At 52.3% G+C, this 19,599-nt stretch overlaps 1 protein-coding gene across 9 annotated transcripts; it reads right to left on the bottom strand.

The window, feature by feature from the left end:
• Positions 1–10,134: 10,134 nt before the first annotated feature.
• Positions 10,135–15,084, bottom strand: CITED1 (Cbp/p300 interacting transactivator with Glu/Asp rich carboxy-terminal domain 1). Of its 9 annotated transcripts, XM_039841654.1 has the most exons (5): positions 14,772–14,868; positions 14,396–14,414; positions 13,270–13,372; positions 11,230–11,354; positions 10,135–10,738 (listed from the first exon to the last, which is right to left on the bottom strand). In XM_039841654.1, coding segments are annotated over exons 1-5 (774 nt in total). In that variant the 5' UTR covers positions 14,774–14,868; the 3' UTR covers positions 10,135–10,213. The 9 variants fall into 9 exon arrangements, with proteins under 9 accessions (XP_039697588.1, XP_039697594.1, XP_039697595.1 ...); XM_039841660.1 differs by lacking the exon at positions 13,270–13,372 and having other exon boundaries at positions 14,772–14,863; XM_039841656.1 differs by lacking the exon at positions 14,396–14,414 and having other exon boundaries at positions 10,137–10,738; positions 14,772–14,866.
• Positions 15,085–19,599: the final 4,515 nt, after the last annotated feature.

The following is a 19,599-nucleotide window of genomic DNA, read 5'->3' as shown; positions in this document are numbered from 1 at the left end:
TTTATGCGACAGACACGTATAAAACACTTATTACACGCTGACCATTGTTCTAAATGCTTTACACACATGGCTTCACTCGATCCGCACAACTCCATGTTTGTTTTTGTTTTATGGACGAGGAAACCAAGGCACAGAGAGGATAAATAACTTACCAAAGGTCACACAGCTAGGGAACAGCTAAGCCAGGGCTGGAATTTAGACAGCTGGGCTCCAGGGTTCAGTTCCCATGCGCATTTTTCTTTTTAAAAGACTGGCCAAATTAGCCTCCAATTGTGTATGAGAGTATTCAATTTCCTTCACCCTTACTAGCACTTCAATCTTTACAAATAGCATTTTTTTCTGACGATGAATAACAACGTGTAACGACAACTTATACACGTACAATTAAGTTTATGGGGGTGACGTAGGTTAATAAGATTCTACAAGTTTCAAGTGTACGATTCGATAATGTGTCATGTGTATTCCAGGGTGTGCTGACCGCCCAGTCTAGTCACCATAAGTTTGAGCCCCTGTACCTTCTTCATCCTTCACCCTCCTCCCTTGGCCTCCAGGAGAGCCCTTTGCCCTTTCTTGTGTGTATCTGTAAGTTAGTTTGCTTTGCCATTAACGAAACCGAAAAGGCAACAACAGAATGGGAGAAGGTATTTGCGAACAATGCCTCTGATAAGGGGCTAACGAGTGATATGTTTTGAACACTTAGTACTAGCATAGTGCTAATTACCTCACCTCCCTTTATTCTTCCTTATAGCAGATCTCTGCTGATATGTTAATTTGTGTCTTTGTTTATTGCTCCCCCCAAACATCAGTTCTATGAGGGCAAAGATTTTGGATGTCTTGTTTACTGCTATCCTTAATACCTGAAACGGAGGGCTTGTTGACTGATTGAATAAATGAATAAAAATCAGTTTATGCACAAGGAAATGAAGGCTCAGAGACATTAAGCAATTTAACCAAACTCCCGCTAGCGCTTGCTGAAGCCAGGTTTAGAAGCCAATCTAATTCCATGTCGTCTATGCTCTTGACAGTTTAGCCTCCCATGATTTGTTTTCCATTTCTATAATTATGTTATTTCATGGATGGTATATGCACGGAATCATGCAATATGTATCCTTTAGAGCTGAGCTGTTTTCCACCGAGCGCAATCCACGTCGTTCCTCAGAAGCACATCTAAGCTGTTTGGGGCTCTGAGGAATAAGTCTGCTGGGAACATTTGTGCGCAGGTTTTTGCGTGGACATACTTTTTCATTTCTCTGAGGCAAATGCCCAAGACTGCGATCGCTGGGTTGTATGATAAGTGCATGTTTACTTAGATTAAAACTGCCATATTCTGTGCCACAGTGGCTGTAACATTTCACATCCCACCGGCAGTGTGTGAGAGATACAGTTTCTCTGTATCCTTGTCAGCATCTGGGATCATCACTGTTTTTTTTCCTTTTAGCCATTCTGATAGATGTGTTAGCATCATCTCGTTGTAGTTATCATTTTTCATTTCTCTAATGGCTAATGATGCTGACCATCTTTTCATGTGTTTATTTGCCATCTGCATCTCCTCTTCACTGAAACGTCTGTGCATTTCTTTTGCCCATTTTCTAATTGGATCGTTTGTTTGTTTGTTTGTTTGTTTTACTGTTGGGTTTGGAAATTTTTTCACATAGGCTAGTTTTGAGAACTTTTTATGTATTCTGGATACTAGTCCTTTGTCAGATATGTAGTTTGGAAGTATTTCCTTCCGGTCTATAGTGTGTCTTTTCGTCCTGTTCACATAGGCTTTCACAGAGCAGAAGTTTGTTCGTTTGTTTCTTTGTTGCCTATGGATGTCCAGCTGCTCTAGCTGCGTTCTTTGAGAAGGCTACAGCCTCCTTCTTTAAATTGCTTTCTCACCTTCGTCAAACTCATTGGGCTGTATTTGTGAGAGTCTAGATGTCAGTTCTCTGTTCCACTGATTTCTGTGTCTCTCCTTCCACACTGTCTCGATTACTGTAGCTATATCGTAAGCCTTAACGTTGATTAGAGCGATTCTTCCCAGTTTATTCTGCTCTAACAAAATCGTTTTAGCTACTTCAGTTCTTTGGCCTTTCCGTCTACATTTTGGAATAAGCGTGACTGCGTCTGTAAAAAAAATCCTTGCTGAAATTTTCATAGAAATTGCGTTAAGTTTCTAGGTCAATTTAGGTGTCTTTTGATCTCTTTCATCAGCATCTTGTAATTTTCAGTATACAGATCCTGACCCGGCTTTTACCTAAGTACATATGTATAGCGATTATAAATTGTATCAAGTCTTAAATTGTATCGGTTTTCATATGTCCATCGCCAGTATATAAAAATGCGATTGATACCTTTTTGTGTGGTATGTATCCTTCAAACTTACTGAATTCACTTATTAGTTTTCAGAGCATTTTTGTAGATTTCTTGGGATTTTCTATGTAGACAATCATGCTATCTGCAAATAGGGACACCGTTCTTTCTTCCTTCCTTCATCCTTCTTCCTTCCTTCAACTATTCCTTCATCCTTCCTTCCTTCCTTCCTTCCTTCCTTCCTTCCTTCTTCTTTCCTTTCCTTTCCTTTCCTTTTCCTTCATGCTTCTTTCAGCTATTCCTTCCTTCCTTCCTTCTTCCTTCCTTCCTTCCTTCCTTCCTCCTTCCTTCCTTCCTTCCTTCTCTCTCTCCCTTCCTCCTCCTCCTTCCTCCCTCTCTTCCTTCCTTCCTTTCTGGTCTGCACATGCTTTTCTTTCTTTTTTCTTGCCTTACTGTAGGTAGGCTGGGACTTCAGGGCTATGTCCGAATCAGAGCGTGTCTTCTTTGTCTCGTTCCTGATTTTAGAGAATGCATTTAGCTTATCTCCATTAAGTTTGATGGTAGATGCAGGGGTTTTTTTTTTTTTTTAAGCAGCTCTTTCTGAGGTTAGCTTACCCTCATATTCTAAGGTTGTTTTTTTTTTTTATCATGATTTGGTGTCGGGTTTTGTTAAACGCTTTTTCTGCAGCAACTGATATGAACATATGTTTTTTTCTTCTTTAGTCTGGCGGTATGGGAAATTACACTGATTAAGTTTTGAATGTTGAACCAACCCTGCATACCTGAAATAAATCCCACTTGGTCATGGTGTAGTATCTTTTTTTTTTATCTATTATTGCATTGGATTTGCTAAATTTTTGGTTAGAATTTTTGCAGCTAAGTTCAGGAAAAATATTGGTCTGTAGTTTTCCTCCTTTGTCTGGTTTTGGAATCTGGGTAATACTTAAGAGGAGTTTCCTCCTCTATTTTCTGGAAGACATCGTGCAAAATCAGTGTTAATTCTGCCATGAATACTTTGTAAAATTCTTCAGTGAAAAAAATCGGGAACCGGAGGTTTCTTTCGTGGAACCTGTTTAATTATACAAATGCGGTTTGTTTAATGGTCGTAGGACTATTCAGAGGATCCATTTCATCGCGGTAGAGTTTCAGGAGCTTGTGGATCTTGAGGAGTTGGTCCCTTTCTTCCACACTGAATTTATGAACCTGAAGTTGTTTGTGATATTTGCTTATCATCCCTTCAATAGCTGCAGAATCAGTTGTGTTATCACTCCCACCCCACACACCGTTTCATTCCTGATACTGGTAATTTGTGTGTTTTTTTTTTCTCTTTTTATTTGTGTCAGTCTTGCTAGAGGGTTGTCGATTTTATTGATTTTTTTCTGAAGAATCAGCTTTTTGTTTCATTGATTTTCTCCATTGTTTTCCTGTTTTCAATTTCATTGACTTCTGCTCCTCTCTTTATTATTTTCATCTTTCTGCTTAGTTTGGGTTTATTTTGCTCTTCTTTGCTTGGCTCTTCCAGTAGGAATTTAGACCACTGGTTTGAGACCGTTCCTCTTTTTCTAATATAAACATTTCGTGCTATAAATTTCCCTGTCTGTTTCAGCAGCATCCCTCACATTTTGATGTCATAGTCTCGTTTTAATTTAGTTCAACGTATGTTTGAAAATTCTCCTTTGAGACTTCCTTTTTGATCCATAAATTATTTAGAAGTATGTTGTTTAGTTTCCAAGCGTTTGGAGATTTTCCCGTTATCTTTACGTTACTGGTTTTTTAGTTTGATTCCAGTATCATAGCCAGAGAACACACTCTGTATGGTTTCCATTCTTTTACATTTAGTAAGGTTCGTTTGATGACCCAAACTATGGCCTATCTCGGTCAATGTTCCATGAGTACTTGAAAAGAATATATGTTTTTCTGTAGTTGGGTGAAGTGTTGTATAAATATCAACTCGATCCTCTTGGTTGATGGTGTTGATGAGTTCTTCCATATCCGTGCTGAATTTGTCTAGTTGTTCTATTGGTTGCTGAAAGAGCGCGTTGAACTCTGAAGCTCTCATTGCAGACCTGTGTATTTTGCCTTGAAGCATTCTTTGAAGCTTTGTTGTCGGTGCATCCACGTTTAGGATGGCTGTACCTTCTCTGATTGATCTTTTTCACATAATGTAATGTCCCTCTTTGTCCCAAGTAATTTTCTTTGCTCTGAGGTCTACTTTATCTGATATTAATATAGGCTCTCCTGTTGTAGTTTTTCTGTTTTTAAATTAATGTTTGCACAATATATCTTTTTTCAGTCTTTTATTTTCAACTGACTTATATTGCTGTTTGAAGCGAGCGTCTGGCAGACAGCATAGAGTTGGATTGTGTTTTTTTAAATCCACTCTATCTTTTTCTTTTAATGGGCATATTTAGTCCATTTATATTTAAGGTAATTATTGATATGTCAGGGCTTAAGCCTGACATTTCATTATTTGTTTTCTGTTTCTCATTCTTTTGTTTAACTTTGCTTGCCTTCATGTGAGTTACTCGAACACATTTTAGAGTTCTATATTAGATTTATTTGTAATGATTCTGGGTATATTTGTATAGTTTTCGTAGTGCTTGCTCTAGGTAGTGTTATCATAAACGTATGTAACTTATCACAACTTAATGGTATTCAAGCGAGTTCAGATTGACTAAATTCTATTGATCTGTCTTCAAATTCTCTGATTCTGTCCTCTGTCATCTCCACTGTATTATTGACTCTATCCAGTGAGTTACTTACTTCGGTTGCTTTTTTCATTCCATAATTTGCATTTAGCCGTTTTTTCACTTCTATATTTTTGTTGAGATTTTCAATTTTTCATTTATTTCGAGTGAATTTGTAATTTCTTGTTGAAGCATTTTTCCGATGGCTGCTTTAAAACCCTTGTCAGGTAATTCCAGCATCCGTTCAGCTTGGTCTTGGTGTCAGGTGATTGTCTTTTTTTCATCAAACTGTGGTTTTCCTGGCTCTTGTCATAGTGAGTGGTTTCTTGTGGTATCCTAGACATTTCGGTTGTGTTAGGGCACTCCCGATCCCATTTCATCCTCTGCTTGAGCAGCAGTCACCCCGATTGGGTTTAGCATGTACGTTCACATCTCCCGTCGCTTGCAGTTCCAATCATAGTTTAACTTCCCAAGCCATCGTAGTGTCATTTTGGTCTGTGTCATCCTTCTGCTGTCCCTCTGGCTCCCCCTCCATCCTTGCTGGTGCTGTCTGCAGGGGCAGAGGGCACTTCCCTGAGCTGCTCATTTTTGCTGGGATCTTCTGAGGAACGCAGAGGTTGTTGAAGCCACCTCGTCTGGGTCTCCTTATGTCACTCGGTGGACCGTGGGGAGATATGGGGCTTTGCTGCTGCTGCCGCCGCAGGCGGATCAGGCTGCCTGCTGGTGTCCCTGTTCTGGAGTGGGGACTGAGACAGCTCAGGGCTTTGCTGCTGCAAGGAGATCGGGTCACCCTCTGGGGTTCTGGTTGTGGAACAGGGCATGGCCCCTCTCCGACTAGGTCTCTGTTGGGCTTCCCCTTTGCCAGTCAGTGTGTGTGTGTGTGCGTGTGTCATTATTATCGTGTGTGTCAATGCGTGTGTGTGTGTGTGTGTGTGTGTGTGTGTGTTGTGGTTTGGCTTGCAGGCCTCTTTGGTACCCGGTGTAGGGGTATATGGGAAATAAAAAGGAAACCAAGGAAACTCGCCATTTTGTCATTCCTCAAGCCCTGAAGTTCCTAGCCAGCCCACCTTGTCCTTTCTTGCATTCACAGTCCTTTCGTCATTGTCCGTTGAATAATTTCTAGAGAATATATTTGTATTTGAAGGAGAGGAGCGGGGGGAATTGTGTCTATATCAGCTCGTTCTGGAACCAGAAGACCCCTAATATAATTTTAAAATACTATTTTAGCATGAGTGAATTCGAGCATCTTTTGATAAGTTTTAAAGCCATTTGAATTTATTTTTCCGTGTTTCGTTTTTATATTATTCGTTGATATTATTTGCTCATTTTTTTTTGTGGCGGGCTGGTGGTCTTCGACATGTTGATTCGTAACAGCTGTTTTCGTTTTCACCGTGGGTTGCAGACATTTTCCCCAGATTATTGTTTTTTCTTTGACTTTGCCTTTTTTATGGTATTTTTTGCCATGCTTTTTTTTTTCTTATGTAGTCGAATACATCGATCTCTTCCATAGCTTGTGGGTTTTGTGTCATTCTTGGCAAGTCCTCCTCATTTCAAGATATTCTTTTTAAATCCCTCCGTATTTTCTTCCAGTACTTTTATGGTTTCATTTTTTAGTTTAAAATCTTTGGTCCAACTGGGATTTATTTTTGTGTAAAGAGTGAGATAGTGTATCCAGTCATCCCAAAGCACTTATTGAATAGTCCATCATTACCTACTTTGAAATGGTATTTTATAAAAATTGTGGTTTAAAAAACATATAACACGAAATGTACCACGTGAACTATTTTAAGTGTACAATTCGGTAGTGTTAAGTTATTTACACCGCTGTTCAACACATCTCTAGACCTTAACTTGCAAACCCCGTACTCAGTGAACAACTCCCCGTTGAAATGCTACCTTTTCATCATAGACTGATGTCCTGTGTTTATTACTTCTGGCCTGGACCGCTGTGACACCTTTCTAGCGCCACCATCATTTCAATCTGCCATGCACACTGTAGCCTGTTTCATTTTCCTCATGCAAGGTCTGACCACAACCCCACCGTTCAAAACCGTACCCCATGTACTATGATTGACATTAAGTCCCCATTACGCAATCTCACAGCACCTGTAGCTTTTCTTCCCTTCATGTCCCATGATTGCTAATTGTAATTATCTGTGATTACTTCGCCGTTGGCTCTCTCCTTGCTAAACTTCTTAAAGGGCAACGTGCTCGCCACATGTTTGCAGCGCTTAGCGTGAGGCTGGTACATCGTAGGTGCTCGGTCCGCGTTTGTGGGATGATAGGTTCCCCTTGCGCGGGATAAAGTAGAGATCTGATTGTATCTTAAATCTTCTCTCAGCTCTCTGCCCTTCAGGGAAATCAAGCTGCTGGCTTTTCCACCCTTCCCTGAAAAGGCCGTGGGCCTTTTTTTATGGTATCGCTCGTTTCTGGTTTACACCAAGCCCAGATTTGATCTTTTTATTTGTGCTCCAGTTGCACCCTGTGCTGAAGGCCATGCGGTCCCCTCTGTCCGCTCCCCGCCAGCATCACTGCCTTATGGAAATCCAATTTATCCCTCATGACTATGGCTGACTCCACCACTGGACTGGGAGTCCCTGGAGAGCAGCCACAGGGGCGCCTAACTGGTCCCCAGGGAGCAGCACAGTGCCTGGTCTCTAGGAGGCGCTCTTGGTCACACATGGACACCCACTCCCAGGCTGCGTCTTTTACCAGGCGTGCACCTGGGACCCTTGTGCCGTGTGACATGCCCGCCCTGCTGGGCCTTCTCCAGCAATCAACGGTCAGTGCTCCATGCCCTCCCACTCCTCAGCTGGGCACAGCCCGGCCTCTCCCTGCCTCTCTCTCTCCCTCTCGCCCTCTCTCCCCCTCTCTCCTTCTGGACTCGAGGCTGCTCAGGTGGCCACACTTCTGGCCCCCGCACCAGGAGGCAGGATTGCCATGCGCAAGTTTCTGCCCTCCCTCCTCATTCAGAATCGTCTTCTCTGGGGATGCCCAGGCCATTCCTCGCCACCATCTGCTTCCCAGCTACACCCCTGTCACCTCCATGATTCCCAGGCCGCCCCTCCCGCATCAGAGGCGCTGACCCTTGGCTTGGGCTTCTCCACATTCCGAAGGCGGCCTGCGCCCTGGGGCTCCAGAGGTCGGGGCCTGCTCCACTGTTTCGCGTGGCCAGAATCATGTTTCGTGGAGGCCCCAGTAGGGACGCGACCCCGGAACCCTCCAGCCTTTTGGGGTCTAGGCCCCCCGCGCATCCCGCCACTCTGCTTTAGTGCTCGCCCTGTGTCGCCGGACTGTCCGGATTCGGAAACCCACCTGGTGACCGCAGCTTCCCCCCTCCCCTCCCCGGGTCCTGCCCTGGCCTGTCCGGCACACACGCCCGAGGCCTCCGCCACCCTGTCCTCCCCTCCGGCTCCCAGGCTTCCATTCCTTCCTCTTCGTTTTTCCACCGCTGCGTCACCAGCCCTTCGGAAACCCACGTGTCCCTGTTTGCAGCCTTAGATGAATCTAACTGTGCACCTTCAGCGGGATCATTCTAAAAATCAAACTTGCTTAATTCTTCGCTATGCTACAGACTTCCAGAGGTTCCCCACAAGCTACGGGGCCGGCGACAGGAAGGAGAAAGGTGTGCTTCTCTCCGGGCCTCAAACAGAACAGTCTACACCGCGGCCGCCTCCGCGCCCCCGGCCTGCCTCACAGCTTTCCCCCTCACTCGTTGCTCTTTGGCTGCCTGTCGTCTTATTTTAAACCCTTATTGTTTCTGTGGGTAGATACCTTTGTGTAAAGGCACAGGGCAAGGCCAGCGAGGATATACCACAAATAGATAAGCAGTTGCTACGTCTGTGCAGGGTCAAAGGTGATCAAGATTGAGGGGGAGACTTGGTCAAAAGGTTTAACCTTATCTGTAAAGTTTCTACTTTTCACAATGAGGTTGCATCATGTACTTACTACCGTGAGATATAAAAACAAACAGATGAACCAGTTCAGTACCAGGAAGTCATCCCCAGACTCCCCCGGGGCCAATGGAGCCGCTTCCTTTTCTGGGGTCATGTAGTACCATCCCCACGTCTCATGGGTGATACTGTGTCATTTGTTGGTGCCTGTCTTTCTCTTTCTAGATGAGCAACCCCTCAAGGTACAAAGTGTATCTAATTCACACCCCCATGCCCAGCAGACTGCCTGGCCCCGAGCAGGTTCTCAGGGAGTGCCAGGGCCAGTGCGTGACCTCTGCCTGCAGGCTCCCTCGGAGACGCTTGCTGTGGAACAGGCCTCACGCGAGTCCTGAGCAGCAGATTCAAGCCATTTTCACTATGGCCAAGGGGTGTGAAGTGTGGGTAGAGACCCTTGGGTTGTATAAGCGTGACGACGGGGCTAGATCGGGTCCCCAAGGCCATGATAGTTATAAGGCTATACTGTCTTGCCACTTGGCATGCTTCTGAAGCCACTGCCTCCTCAGCAGTTAATCTAATCACTATGTCCCCATCAAACTTGTCAAGCCCGGCCCTGACCTGTGTTTGTTAAGATGCAGAGGATAGCCCAAAGAAACAGCATGTCTCCATCCAGGGTGGGCCAGGGGGCCAGTCAGGGGACACTCAGACCAGCCCGGAGTGTCCCAGGCTTGGAGGGAGGGATTGAACGACTGAGTGACTTGAAGGCACCAGAATCGCAGTTTAATGGTGGGAGTCTGTAGGTTTTGTAATTTTCCATAGAAACCTGAGCTCCCAGGCCATAGGATCCTTCTTAGTTCTGTCGTTCAGAGGCAAGAGCGCAAAGGGGTGGCCTTAATGGTCAGTTGGACTGGGGGGCTAGAGAGAGGGTGGGTGACTGTTTAGACTTGGAGACCGAGGCAGAATCTGGATGTCTTTCTTCTGAGAACGCACACCCTCCCCACCTCCAGCCCCTGTATCCCACCATGGAACAGGACAGCATTCCCGCGTTCCGGAAGGCGACGAGGCTAGGTCCTCGGGCTCAAGAGACAACTGCTGTGGCGGCGGAGGTGGCGGCAGGAATTTGGCACGCAGTGCCCGTAGCCCTCCGCAGCCCTCCCCATCCCACCCAACACGCCCAGCTCCCTCGCAGTGCCCACCCACGGCCCCACTGCGGGCCTGCTAAGAGGGTGTCAGACGAGTGAAGAACACCTCCAGACGGCACATGTCTCTGTAAGTAGCTTTTTATTTTTATTTACAACAGAATCGGTGGCTTTATTCCTCCATCTTTAGGGACAGTTGGCATCAGCAGCCAGACGGAAAGTCTGCGGTGAAGTCAAACTCATTCTGCCCTAGCCACAGCTCCGGAAGCTCGTTGGCCCGGTCCAGTCCCAGCTCCACCACCAGCGACATCAGCACCTCCTCATCCACCGGGTCCGAATCGATGATAGCAGGGCTCTGGGCACCGGCAGGGGGAGAGCCTGACCCCGCCCCTCCCGCCTGAGCCCCTAAGCCCCAGTTTTGAAGGGGCCCCGCCTCCGCGGCTTGGACGGGTTGGCCTGGAGTGGCGGCGGCCGCCCCATGATACTGGTTGTTAAGTTTCTGCAGCTGCATACTAGCCAGCAGGTGAGGGGCGGGGTTCAGGTTTAAGGGTGGGGGTTTAGTGGGAGAGGTGCTCGTAGGAGATGAAGGTCCCGAGGGACCGCTGGCAGCCCCATCAGCCTTGGTGCCGTTCGAGGCAGCCCCGGGGTAGTGCAGAGTGGCTACTGCTTTGCGATCCTTCACGCCCAGGTTCGAGTAGGCCAGAGAGTTCATCTCCTCGGTGGCATCCTAGAAGACAGGGAGGCACAGCATAGCTCCCGGCCCAGCACGCTCCTGAGGCTGGGCGGGGGGAAGCAGCAAGAAGGTCCCCTGGGCAGTTCGGCTCCCAGCCCGAGCACTGTTTTGCGTCCAGGGCTCTGAGCGCTGAGCTCACAGCTGAGTCCTTGTGCCGGGCACCTGCCATCCTAAGTGGCTTTGCTGCTTGCATTTCCGTCCCGCCACCTGAGCTTTCTAATAAGGCGCGATCTCACGGTCCCTCCTCCCAGCCCACGCGAACCCTTCGGACAGCGTGATTTACTCCTCTGCTCCCTGCCGTCCTTCAACAAGCCAAGTGGGTTCGCTATGCCCTTGTTTTAGGCAGGAGCTATGCTCACTGTCCCCAGAGAAAGCCCTGTCGTCTCCTCTGTGCTAAGGAACAGCAGACACCACACCTAGGAAGGCCGACCGCAAGACCCCAGACCGTGCGTCAGTGACTCCAACTGGAAGACGTCGAAAGTTACCTCCTTCATAGGTGAGGAGCCACCCTTGACATCAGGTGCAGGCCTCGACATCGTTGGCATCTCAGAGCCTTGGCAGAAGTTGGACGAGTTGGTGGGAGGTGACGCTGCCAGCTGCGGCGGTTGCGCTGTACGTGAGAGAGGAAGAGGGCGAAGACGTCACTGACCGAGGTACGGGTGGTGACGAGAGATCCAGCCAGACCAGGGACCGCCTGAGCGAGGGAGGCAGTCAAGGTGGAACTTTTGCCCGACGCAGGAAAGGTGCAAGGTTCAGCCAGCTACTCGCATCGCCAAGAGGGGACGCGACGCCACCTTTCCTCACGCCAGTGACTTCGGAGCCCCGAGTGTTAGTGTGTGTGTGTGTGGGGGGGGCAGGGGGTACTGTTCCCGATTCTGAAGGCAGACATGTCCCTAAGTGAGCCGCGAGCATCGGAGCTGGAGAGCTGGGGCCTCCCCCGCCCGGACTGGAGGAGCAGAGTGAAGTGGACCCTGAGAGCTGCAGGGTGCAGCGCAGAGAAGCAGTCAGTCCCCAAAGCGGACGGTCAGGGAGCTCCTGAACCTTGGGTCAGGGGCTAGGAAGGTCGCAGTTTCCTTCCTGTCTCAAGTCCCCTCCAGAGCTAGCAGGAGGCAAGGGGGCTTTCCTGGACACCTGCTCTGAGACAGGCCACGCCCATCTGCCCAGGCAGGTGGGCCGAATTCTTCCTGCAGGAGGCAAGTAGGGATTCAAGGCCCTCCCATCAGGTGGCCGAGGTGGAGCTCTTATGCCAGAAGGCCTGGCCTGCCCAAGTCCCACCTGCAACGATTCAAGACCCCCGAGAAGTAATTCCTTCGCTCAAGCAGCAAAGGCTAAGGGGACGGGAGGAAAAGAACCCTCCCAAATCAGAAAGTAACAAATGTCCTCACCTGCAAACTCTCTAGCTGTTTTTCTAGAAGCTTGTGTTTTTTAAAGCCTCCTATATTCTAGCCTTCGTGATGAATTAGACATGTCGAATTTCATATTTATAAATGCTTCCTCGCCCAGAGAATCCTTAGCACCTGAAAAAGCGTCTCTAATCTTTCCGACCAGGCTAGAATGCTCCTTGACACCTCCCTGCCCGCAGGGTTCATTAAGAATCTGCTCAGACACTTGTAGAAAGTGCCCAATTACTACCTTTCTTTATCTTCGTGGAGGAAGTGGGGTGAGAAATACGAGGAAAACACCAGTCGCTGGGTGGGCCGCACCCCTCCAGCTTGACTGGAGCCCCTCCTCCCTCCTCGGAGGACCCGGGGAATGTCACAAGCCAGTGACCACGAGACAAGGAGTCTAATCCACGTCCTTCTTCCAGAGGCCGCCCTGCCCATCTCTCCCGTTCCTGCCCAGCCCTCCTCCTTTCCACCTCCAGGTACGGAAGGACAAACAGCAACAACAGCAATGAGAGAGGAAAATAATAGTAATGGTAATAACGAGAACCGGGAAAAAAGCACGTGTGTCCTGATGCCAGCTCCCGGGAAGAGCGTTTTACCAAGTCTCCCGCCTTCGGGCTGGCCGCTCCCCTCAACGGGACCCCGGTCCCACTCAGAACTGTCGGCTCCCGTCACCGCTCCCCCCACCTGCCCCGGCCCGGGCCCGGGGCCCGGGTCTGTGCTCGGTTAGGCGCTCAGTAAGTGTTGCCGAACCCTTCCGAAGAGGCGGTCGGGTTTCGATGCGAATCCGTGTCCCTGCTCCCCCGATTCTCTGTCCCCACTCCGTCGCGCAGCCCGTTCCAAGGGAAAAAACTTGGCGGCGCGGGAACGTCCCGGCCCGCTCGCTCTCCCGGCCGCCGGCTGAGCGCTGCGGAGCAACAAGTGCCGCCTCGCCCGCGGGGGCCGCGCGGGCCCGGCCACCGGCCACCGGCTCCCGGTCCCGCCGCCCGCCCTTCGCTCCAGACCTTCCCGTGGCCCGGCTGCCTCCCCCCGCCCCCGTCTAGATGGGGTGGGGAGGGCGGGGAAGAAGAAAGAAGGGGAGGCAGGTGGGGGGGGCTCGTCCTGGACCTGCTGGGGACCAAAAGTTAAAATGGCACCAACCGGATGGCTCCATCTCGATTGCTATTTTCTCACTCAGGAGAAATTTAAAAATCCCAACAGTACGGCGGCTTGGCTGGACGCGGTCAGTTCCGCCACCTGAAAACTAAAGGCCCGTTGTTTGCCGACGGCCCGGCTGCGCGCCTCGCCGCGTCCCAGGTGGAGCCGCCGGAGCCGGGGGCCACCGCGGCATCCCTGGCCGTGGGCGCGCGCCGGGCCCCCGGGGCCCCCGGGCGTCCGTGGCCGCAAGTGCCGCGTCCGGAGCGGATCGCGGACACCGCGGGCACGGGCGGGGGGCGGGGGGCGCGCGGGCTCCGGCCCCGGCGGTGAGTTTGGGGCCCCGCGCCGTGGCCGCGTGCGGGGACGCACTCCGGCACCGGCGGCGGCCACTCGGGCGCCTCAGCAACACTTACTGAGCGCCCGCCGGGCAGGCGACGCGGCCGCGGGCAGAGCCTCCCCCACCCAGCCAAGCCGCCTGGGGCCCGGGCTCCGTCCCGCTACCAGACGGGGACGGAGGCTCCGAGAGGTTGGGGAACTTGCCCAAGGTCACAGCGCTAGAAAGTGGCGGAGCCGGGGTTCGCAGCCACGTCCCTCCGACTCCAAGCGCGGCGCTCGGCGAGGCAGGGGCTCCGTGCACGGCCCGGCCCCGCGGCGCTCGGCCGTTTATAGGCAGAGGGGTGTGCGTGTGGGCGTGCGTGGCCGTGTGGGCGTGCGCGGGGGCGGGGGGGCGGGGGGCGACTGCGTGCGAGAGGCAAGTTGCCCAAATTCGCTAACTTCCAGCCCGCGCTGCCGCTGAGCCCGGCCCGGAGGAGACCCGAGCTCTGTGCAGCCCCGGAGCCGGGGCGTCCAGATGCGGACCGGGCGCCTAGCAAAGTCGCTGGGGGCCAAGCTGCAGAAAGCGCGGGCGCCGGGGGGAAGCGGTGCTGCCGTCTCCCCGGAGAGGCGGGCGCCCGGCCCGGCGAACCCGCTCGCGGCCGGGCGGCCGGCGGTCCCCCCGCCCCCAGCGGAGCAGCTTGCAAACGGAAAAGAAGTCCCCCCGGAGCCCCCGGCTCGCCTGTCCGCCGCGCGCTCGCCGGGACTCCCCGGCCCCGCCGCCCAGCCCAGCGCCCTGCCCGGCGGCCCGCCTTACCTCCGTGAAGCCGCCTGCCCTGGAGAGAGGGAAGCGCGGAGCCCGGTGAGCCGCGGGCGGAGCGGCGGAGCCCCCAGCCCCTGGCACGCACGCCGCCGCCGCCAGCCGCTCGCGCTCAGTGCCACCCGACCCCGGGGCGCCTGGGAAAAGCCCGCACCGCCGCGCCGCGCCGCCGCCGCCGCCGCACCGCACCGTGCCGCGCCGAGCGGCCCCGGCCCGCGCCCGTGCCCGTGCTCGCCCGCCCGCCCGCCCGCCCGCAGCTTCGGCGCCTGACTCCGGGGCGGTGGCGGTGGCGGCGGCGGCCACCGCGCTCCCCTCCCGGCGCGGGGGACCCAGCTCTCAAGCCCCCATTGCCGCCCGGAGAGCCCTGACGCACATGCACACGGCAGCAGGCTGGCCTCGGCTAGGAATCCCAGGAAGGACAGACCCTCTCCCCCCGTTTTCTCTCTCCCCCCAATTTCCACGTCTTTATAACCGGCTTAGGGCATTATTAGCACATGTCCTGGCTCGTGGGCGAGTTGGTGGCAAAATCTGAACTGGATACTCACCCAGGGCCAGAGCGGCGCTGCGCCTGCCCCGGCCGCCCTCCTCCCCGCCGGGGACGCCCCTTCGCCGGCGGGCTGCGGGCGGAGCGAGGCTGCTCTCGGCAGCTCCGCGGAGCCCCTGCTGCAACCGTGCCGCTGGGAACACTTTACAGCGGCGGCTGGCGTGTGTGGCCCTTTAAAGGCGCTCGAGCTGGTGCAGTCACCGCGGATCGTGTGAAAGCGGAGGGCCGGCTGGGGAACGGAGTCCGAGCGGCCCCGCGGGTGCGGCAGGGCCGGAGACCGGCCGCGGCTCCCGGGCCGGCGCCGGCGGGCCCAGGCCGCGGGCGCCCCGGGCCGCGAGCTCCCGGCCGCCGCCGGTGCTTGCAGGGCGGGCGGGGGCCGGCCGCGGGCTCCGGTCTCTCCCCACCGCCCTGCATGGACTTGCCCAATAAATTCCACTTAGTAATTTCGCTGAGGCGAAGGAGAGCTGTGTCTGCTTCCTGACCTAAATCGAGCGGGTGGCCTGAGGGCTTCGGGGGGTTGGGGGTACGCGGTGGACTCCGTGAATGAGCCCGGGGAGGGGGCCGCACCCGGGACCGTGCCCGCGGGGCCCGACTCCGGTCCTCTGCGCGGCCGTCTGCCCCTGGGGCCGCGCCATCCCCCCGGTGGAAGGGACGGGGCTGGAGTCCCCCCCTCCCTCCCGCGAAAGTCGCCGGCTTCCAGGCAGAGCCTCCTTGAGGGCCTGCTCGGCGGCCAGCGCTGGCTTCCCTCGAAGGCCTGGGCCGGGTTGGCTTCCAAGGATTGTGTCGTGGTCACCCGGGGCGGGCGGAGGCTGGCGGGAGGCTCCGTGCGGAGATGCGCGGGGCCCGGCGGCACGGACCGAAGGGCTGGCCCGGGGGTCGCGGGATGCCTCCTGCCTCCTCGCGCGGCCGGGTTATTTCACTTAGATCACACGATCTGCCTCGGCTTGGGATGTCATCTTATAAATCTTTATGTGACAGAGGTTCGTGTTCCTTGTGGCCAAGAAGCGCCCGTCTCACCTCCTACAGGAAGGCCGCCGGGACTACACCTCTGTCATCCTCCGCTTTTTGACCCTTTCAGTGACAACTGCTTAGTTTAGTGTTTTTAACGTCCCTTTTTTTTAAAAAAAAAGTGTTGTTATTAAGAAAAAAGTGGGCAGAGGGGAAGTCACGACGGCATTTCCACTGCGTGTGCATTCTGTCTGCTTAATTGGGTTTGAAGACCTAAAGGTATTTGCCTTCCGCCCCCCCCTTCTTTTTCTTCCCTTCTCTTTTCTTTTTTCTTCCCTTCTCTTCCTTTGCCTTCCAAGTGCCTCGCATTTGCTCTTGGAACAAAGTTCTGTTTGCTGACGGACTGACCAGCTTACTGACACAAAGGTGGGCAGCAAACAGAGGGACAGGTCAAGGCCCTTCCTTGACACGTGGAGGACGCTGCGGCGAGTCCTCTGGACGCCAGGTGAAGCCATTCCCTGGCCCCCCCAGGCCGCCGGGCGCGCTTCCGTTCCTTCCCCTCGCCCAGCCCCAACCCCAACCCCAGTAACACCCGCACCCCACACGCAGTCGCTGCGCTTTCTCGCTTTGCCCGGGGATCGTGGGTCGTGCCCTCCGACGCGAGGCGGGATCTCACGGGACCGTAAGACCCCACAGAGTCGGCCTGCAAAATACACCCCGAAGCCGTGCCAGCGTTCGCCTGAGGCTCCCCCACTGTGCGTCGCTAATTAGGGCCCCCGGGCGCCCCTCCGCCTCGGCCGGCGGCGCAGCCCTCCTGGAAACGGCCGCGGCGTCTCCGTTGCAGGCTCCGGATCCGGGAGGTGGCGGATCCGCCCTCCATCTATTGGATGGCTCCCAGGCCAATTGTTAGAAAGAGGCATATGTTCATCTCGGCTTCTGGAGTGTCTCCCGAGCAGTTGCTCAACAGCCAGCCCCTCCCCCATCCGGACCCCTGAAGGGCAGAAAAAAGAGCGCCCTCCGCCACATTTCTGTACCCGCACGCCAGAAAGGGTCTCCCCGCCGGTGACTTCCTGCCCTCTCCACTGTCCACCTCCTGGGGTGCAGGAAAGAGAGGGGCTCGGAGCACTCAGCTTCGGAGCACAAAAGCCACCCTTCTTTTGGGGGCGATGGGAGAGGAGGTTAGTTGCAGAGGCAGGGAGCGAGCAAGGCAGACCCTTGCACGTCTGTGCAAACACGCCTGGACCTCCGGCTCCCCAGGCGGCGGCAGCCGAGCTCAGAGCTCTCCGCCGAACTCTCCTTCCAACTTGGCGGCTGGACTGCGAGCTCGCCTGGCAAGTAGAGGACAGGGATGGTCACCGGCGAGAGCCTCTGTGCGCCAGCGTCGGGCCTGGCCTGTTCCCATCCAGCGTCTCCTTTCGTTCCCACGACAGCCCTGCGAGGCAGGGTTTGCCGAAGGTGAAACGGAGTCCCAGAGATTTGTCCAAGTTCACGCAGCCAGGAGGCGAGTGTTTGAATCCGGTCAGGCCGACCGCAGAGTCCTTACCCTCACCCCCAACGCCGCTGCCGGAGTGGCGGTCACGAGGCGGCTCGGCTGTGACCAGAGTACAGGTTCGGGGCTCGGACCGCCTGGGTTTCAGTGCCTACTCTGCCCTTCACTGGGTGTGGGACCGTAGGCCAAGTGGCTTCGCTCCTTGGGCCTCGGGTTTTCCCATCTGTAAAATGGGGGGATAGTAACGGTAGCAACTCTGTGCGGTTGTTGCCACGCTGGAAAAGCTTAGCCTCCTTGGCGCCCGCTGTGTGCTAAGTGGTCAAAAACGCTGGTATTGTCCCTTCTGACTCTTCTCCTTTTGCCTTCCAGCCTGGCCTCAGCTCACACACTTCAGGCTCAATAATGTTTGCTGACTGATTAATTTAAAAAGCGGACTGACAGGGCATGAAGGAGGTCTATACACTCAGGAAGGGGAGGGAGACAAAAATGTAGATCTGCTCTCAAATTCCCACCCTCCAGAACCAAGGGCTGTCAGAGCCACGGGACAGGAGTAAATTAGGGACCAGTATGAGACGATCGCTTTTTACAGGACAGTTGTAAACACCCAGAGTGGTCTCCAGCAACGTATACTCCACACGTGGATCGAAAAGTTCAAAAGCACAGATCTCTGTTCAAGAAAGTTTGGAGAATTGTTTATAATAGTGAAAAACAGAAAGCGTTTTTCACTACATGTCCACAGTAAGGAAGTGTCCCTTGGGACCTTGATGCATTTTTAAAAACCCCTAATTCCTAAAACTCTTATTTATGGGAAAATGTTCACTACAAAATATTAAATTAAAAAAAGAAAAAACCTCTGGGTACACAGTTGCATATCTATATGATGCCAAGTTACAAAGTGCACAGAGTAAAATATTAAATGCTATGTTTCCAAGCTCGTATGAACGTGGATAATGAATCGACGGTCAGGAAAACACCAAGCCAACTGTGTCAGTATTATTTTTATAATTCGAGTTTATAGTTAGTGGACTGCGTAAAGAGTATGCTCCCACTTTTGTTAAAATTGTATCGTGCAGAAGAAATATTGGACCTAAATATACCAAAATGATAACAGTGATTATAATTGCGTAGTGGGGTTCTGGGTGCTATTTTCCTTTTATTTCTCTGTAACATATTTTCTTACATGTAAAACACATTCGTACTTTTAAAAGTACATAGTGTGATCCCACTTGTGTTAAAAGTGTGTAACTTAAAAAAATACGAAGGAAATACGTGAAAATATTAAGTTTTTATGTTAGGTAGTAAAGGATTATGGGTAATTTTCTCACTTGATTTTTCTGCAATATGATTTTATTACTTCAATAATTAAAATTAAGTGAAACCTGCGAACGGCACGTACAGTGGGATCCCACTTTTGCGTGTATATATCTGTGCATAGGATCAATAATAGGCTATTCCAAGGCGTAGTTGTCTCTGGGTGGTGGGGTAATGAGTGGGATTCAAAGAGGTGATTTTTGTTTTCTGCTTTATACATGATTTCTTCATTTTCCAATTCTTTTTTACAGTCGTCATGCATTATTTCTTGTGAAAAGAGTATAAAGCAGTTCAATATTAGAGTATTTATGGGGAAAATGGCACGTCTGGGACTTGCTCTAAAGTATTTCCGTGGGGACAGCGTTAAGTGGGTGGGGATATAGAGAAAATGAGATGGTGACATGGCCTCCTTATAGAGTTGACTTGTGTATATGTTTGAAGAGCTCCCCAAACTTTTTTTAAAAAAGCATTTTCATACACATCTCTTTCAATCCTACGCTGACCCCGTGGGGCTGATTATCTGCATTTTATAGAAAACTGGGATTCAAAGAGGCGAAGTGACTTCATCTGGGTCCCACTGTGGCAAGTGAGAGCGTGGGCTGGACCTGCGCCCCTCGCTCCAAGCCCAGGGCCATCTCCACATCCCAGCCGCTTCTCCTTTTTAATCATTAAAAATAATGAACGTTTCGCTTCGTTATAAATGTCACAATTGTGCCCCGCGCAGAATTTGGAAGTAAGAGAAAAGCAACGGGACGAAAACATAATAATCAACCCAACCTCATCAGAGTTAACCCTTTGGCGTCTGGCCACGCAGACTTTATCTCGGTGATGGGGGAGGCAAACGTCTCAGTGAGGGTGGTGGGTCCTTCCTAATGGGCTAGTGAGCAAAGCCGTGGCTGTTTGCATGCC

This window comes from Pteropus medius, unplaced genomic scaffold (assembly GCF_902729225.1).
Source record: "Pteropus medius unplaced genomic scaffold, Ma_sr-lr_union100, whole genome shotgun sequence".
Classification (NCBI taxonomy): domain Eukaryota; kingdom Metazoa; phylum Chordata; class Mammalia; order Chiroptera; family Pteropodidae; genus Pteropus; species Pteropus medius.
The sequence above is the reverse complement of the archived record's forward strand: the minus strand, read 5'-3'. Positions and strand labels throughout refer to the sequence as shown.

Excerpts from the sequence above, each read along its gene's own strand:
- CITED1 (XM_039841654.1), bottom strand. Across the intron at positions 11,355-13,269 it reads AATCGAGATGGAGCCATCCG|CGCAACCGCCGCAGCTGGCA; the intron begins GTTGGTGCCATT and ends TCTCACGTACAG. Across the intron at positions 10,739-11,229 it reads GCTCCTCACCTATGAAGGAG|GATGCCACCGAGGAGATGAA; the intron begins GTAACTTTCGAC and ends CCTGTCTTCTAG.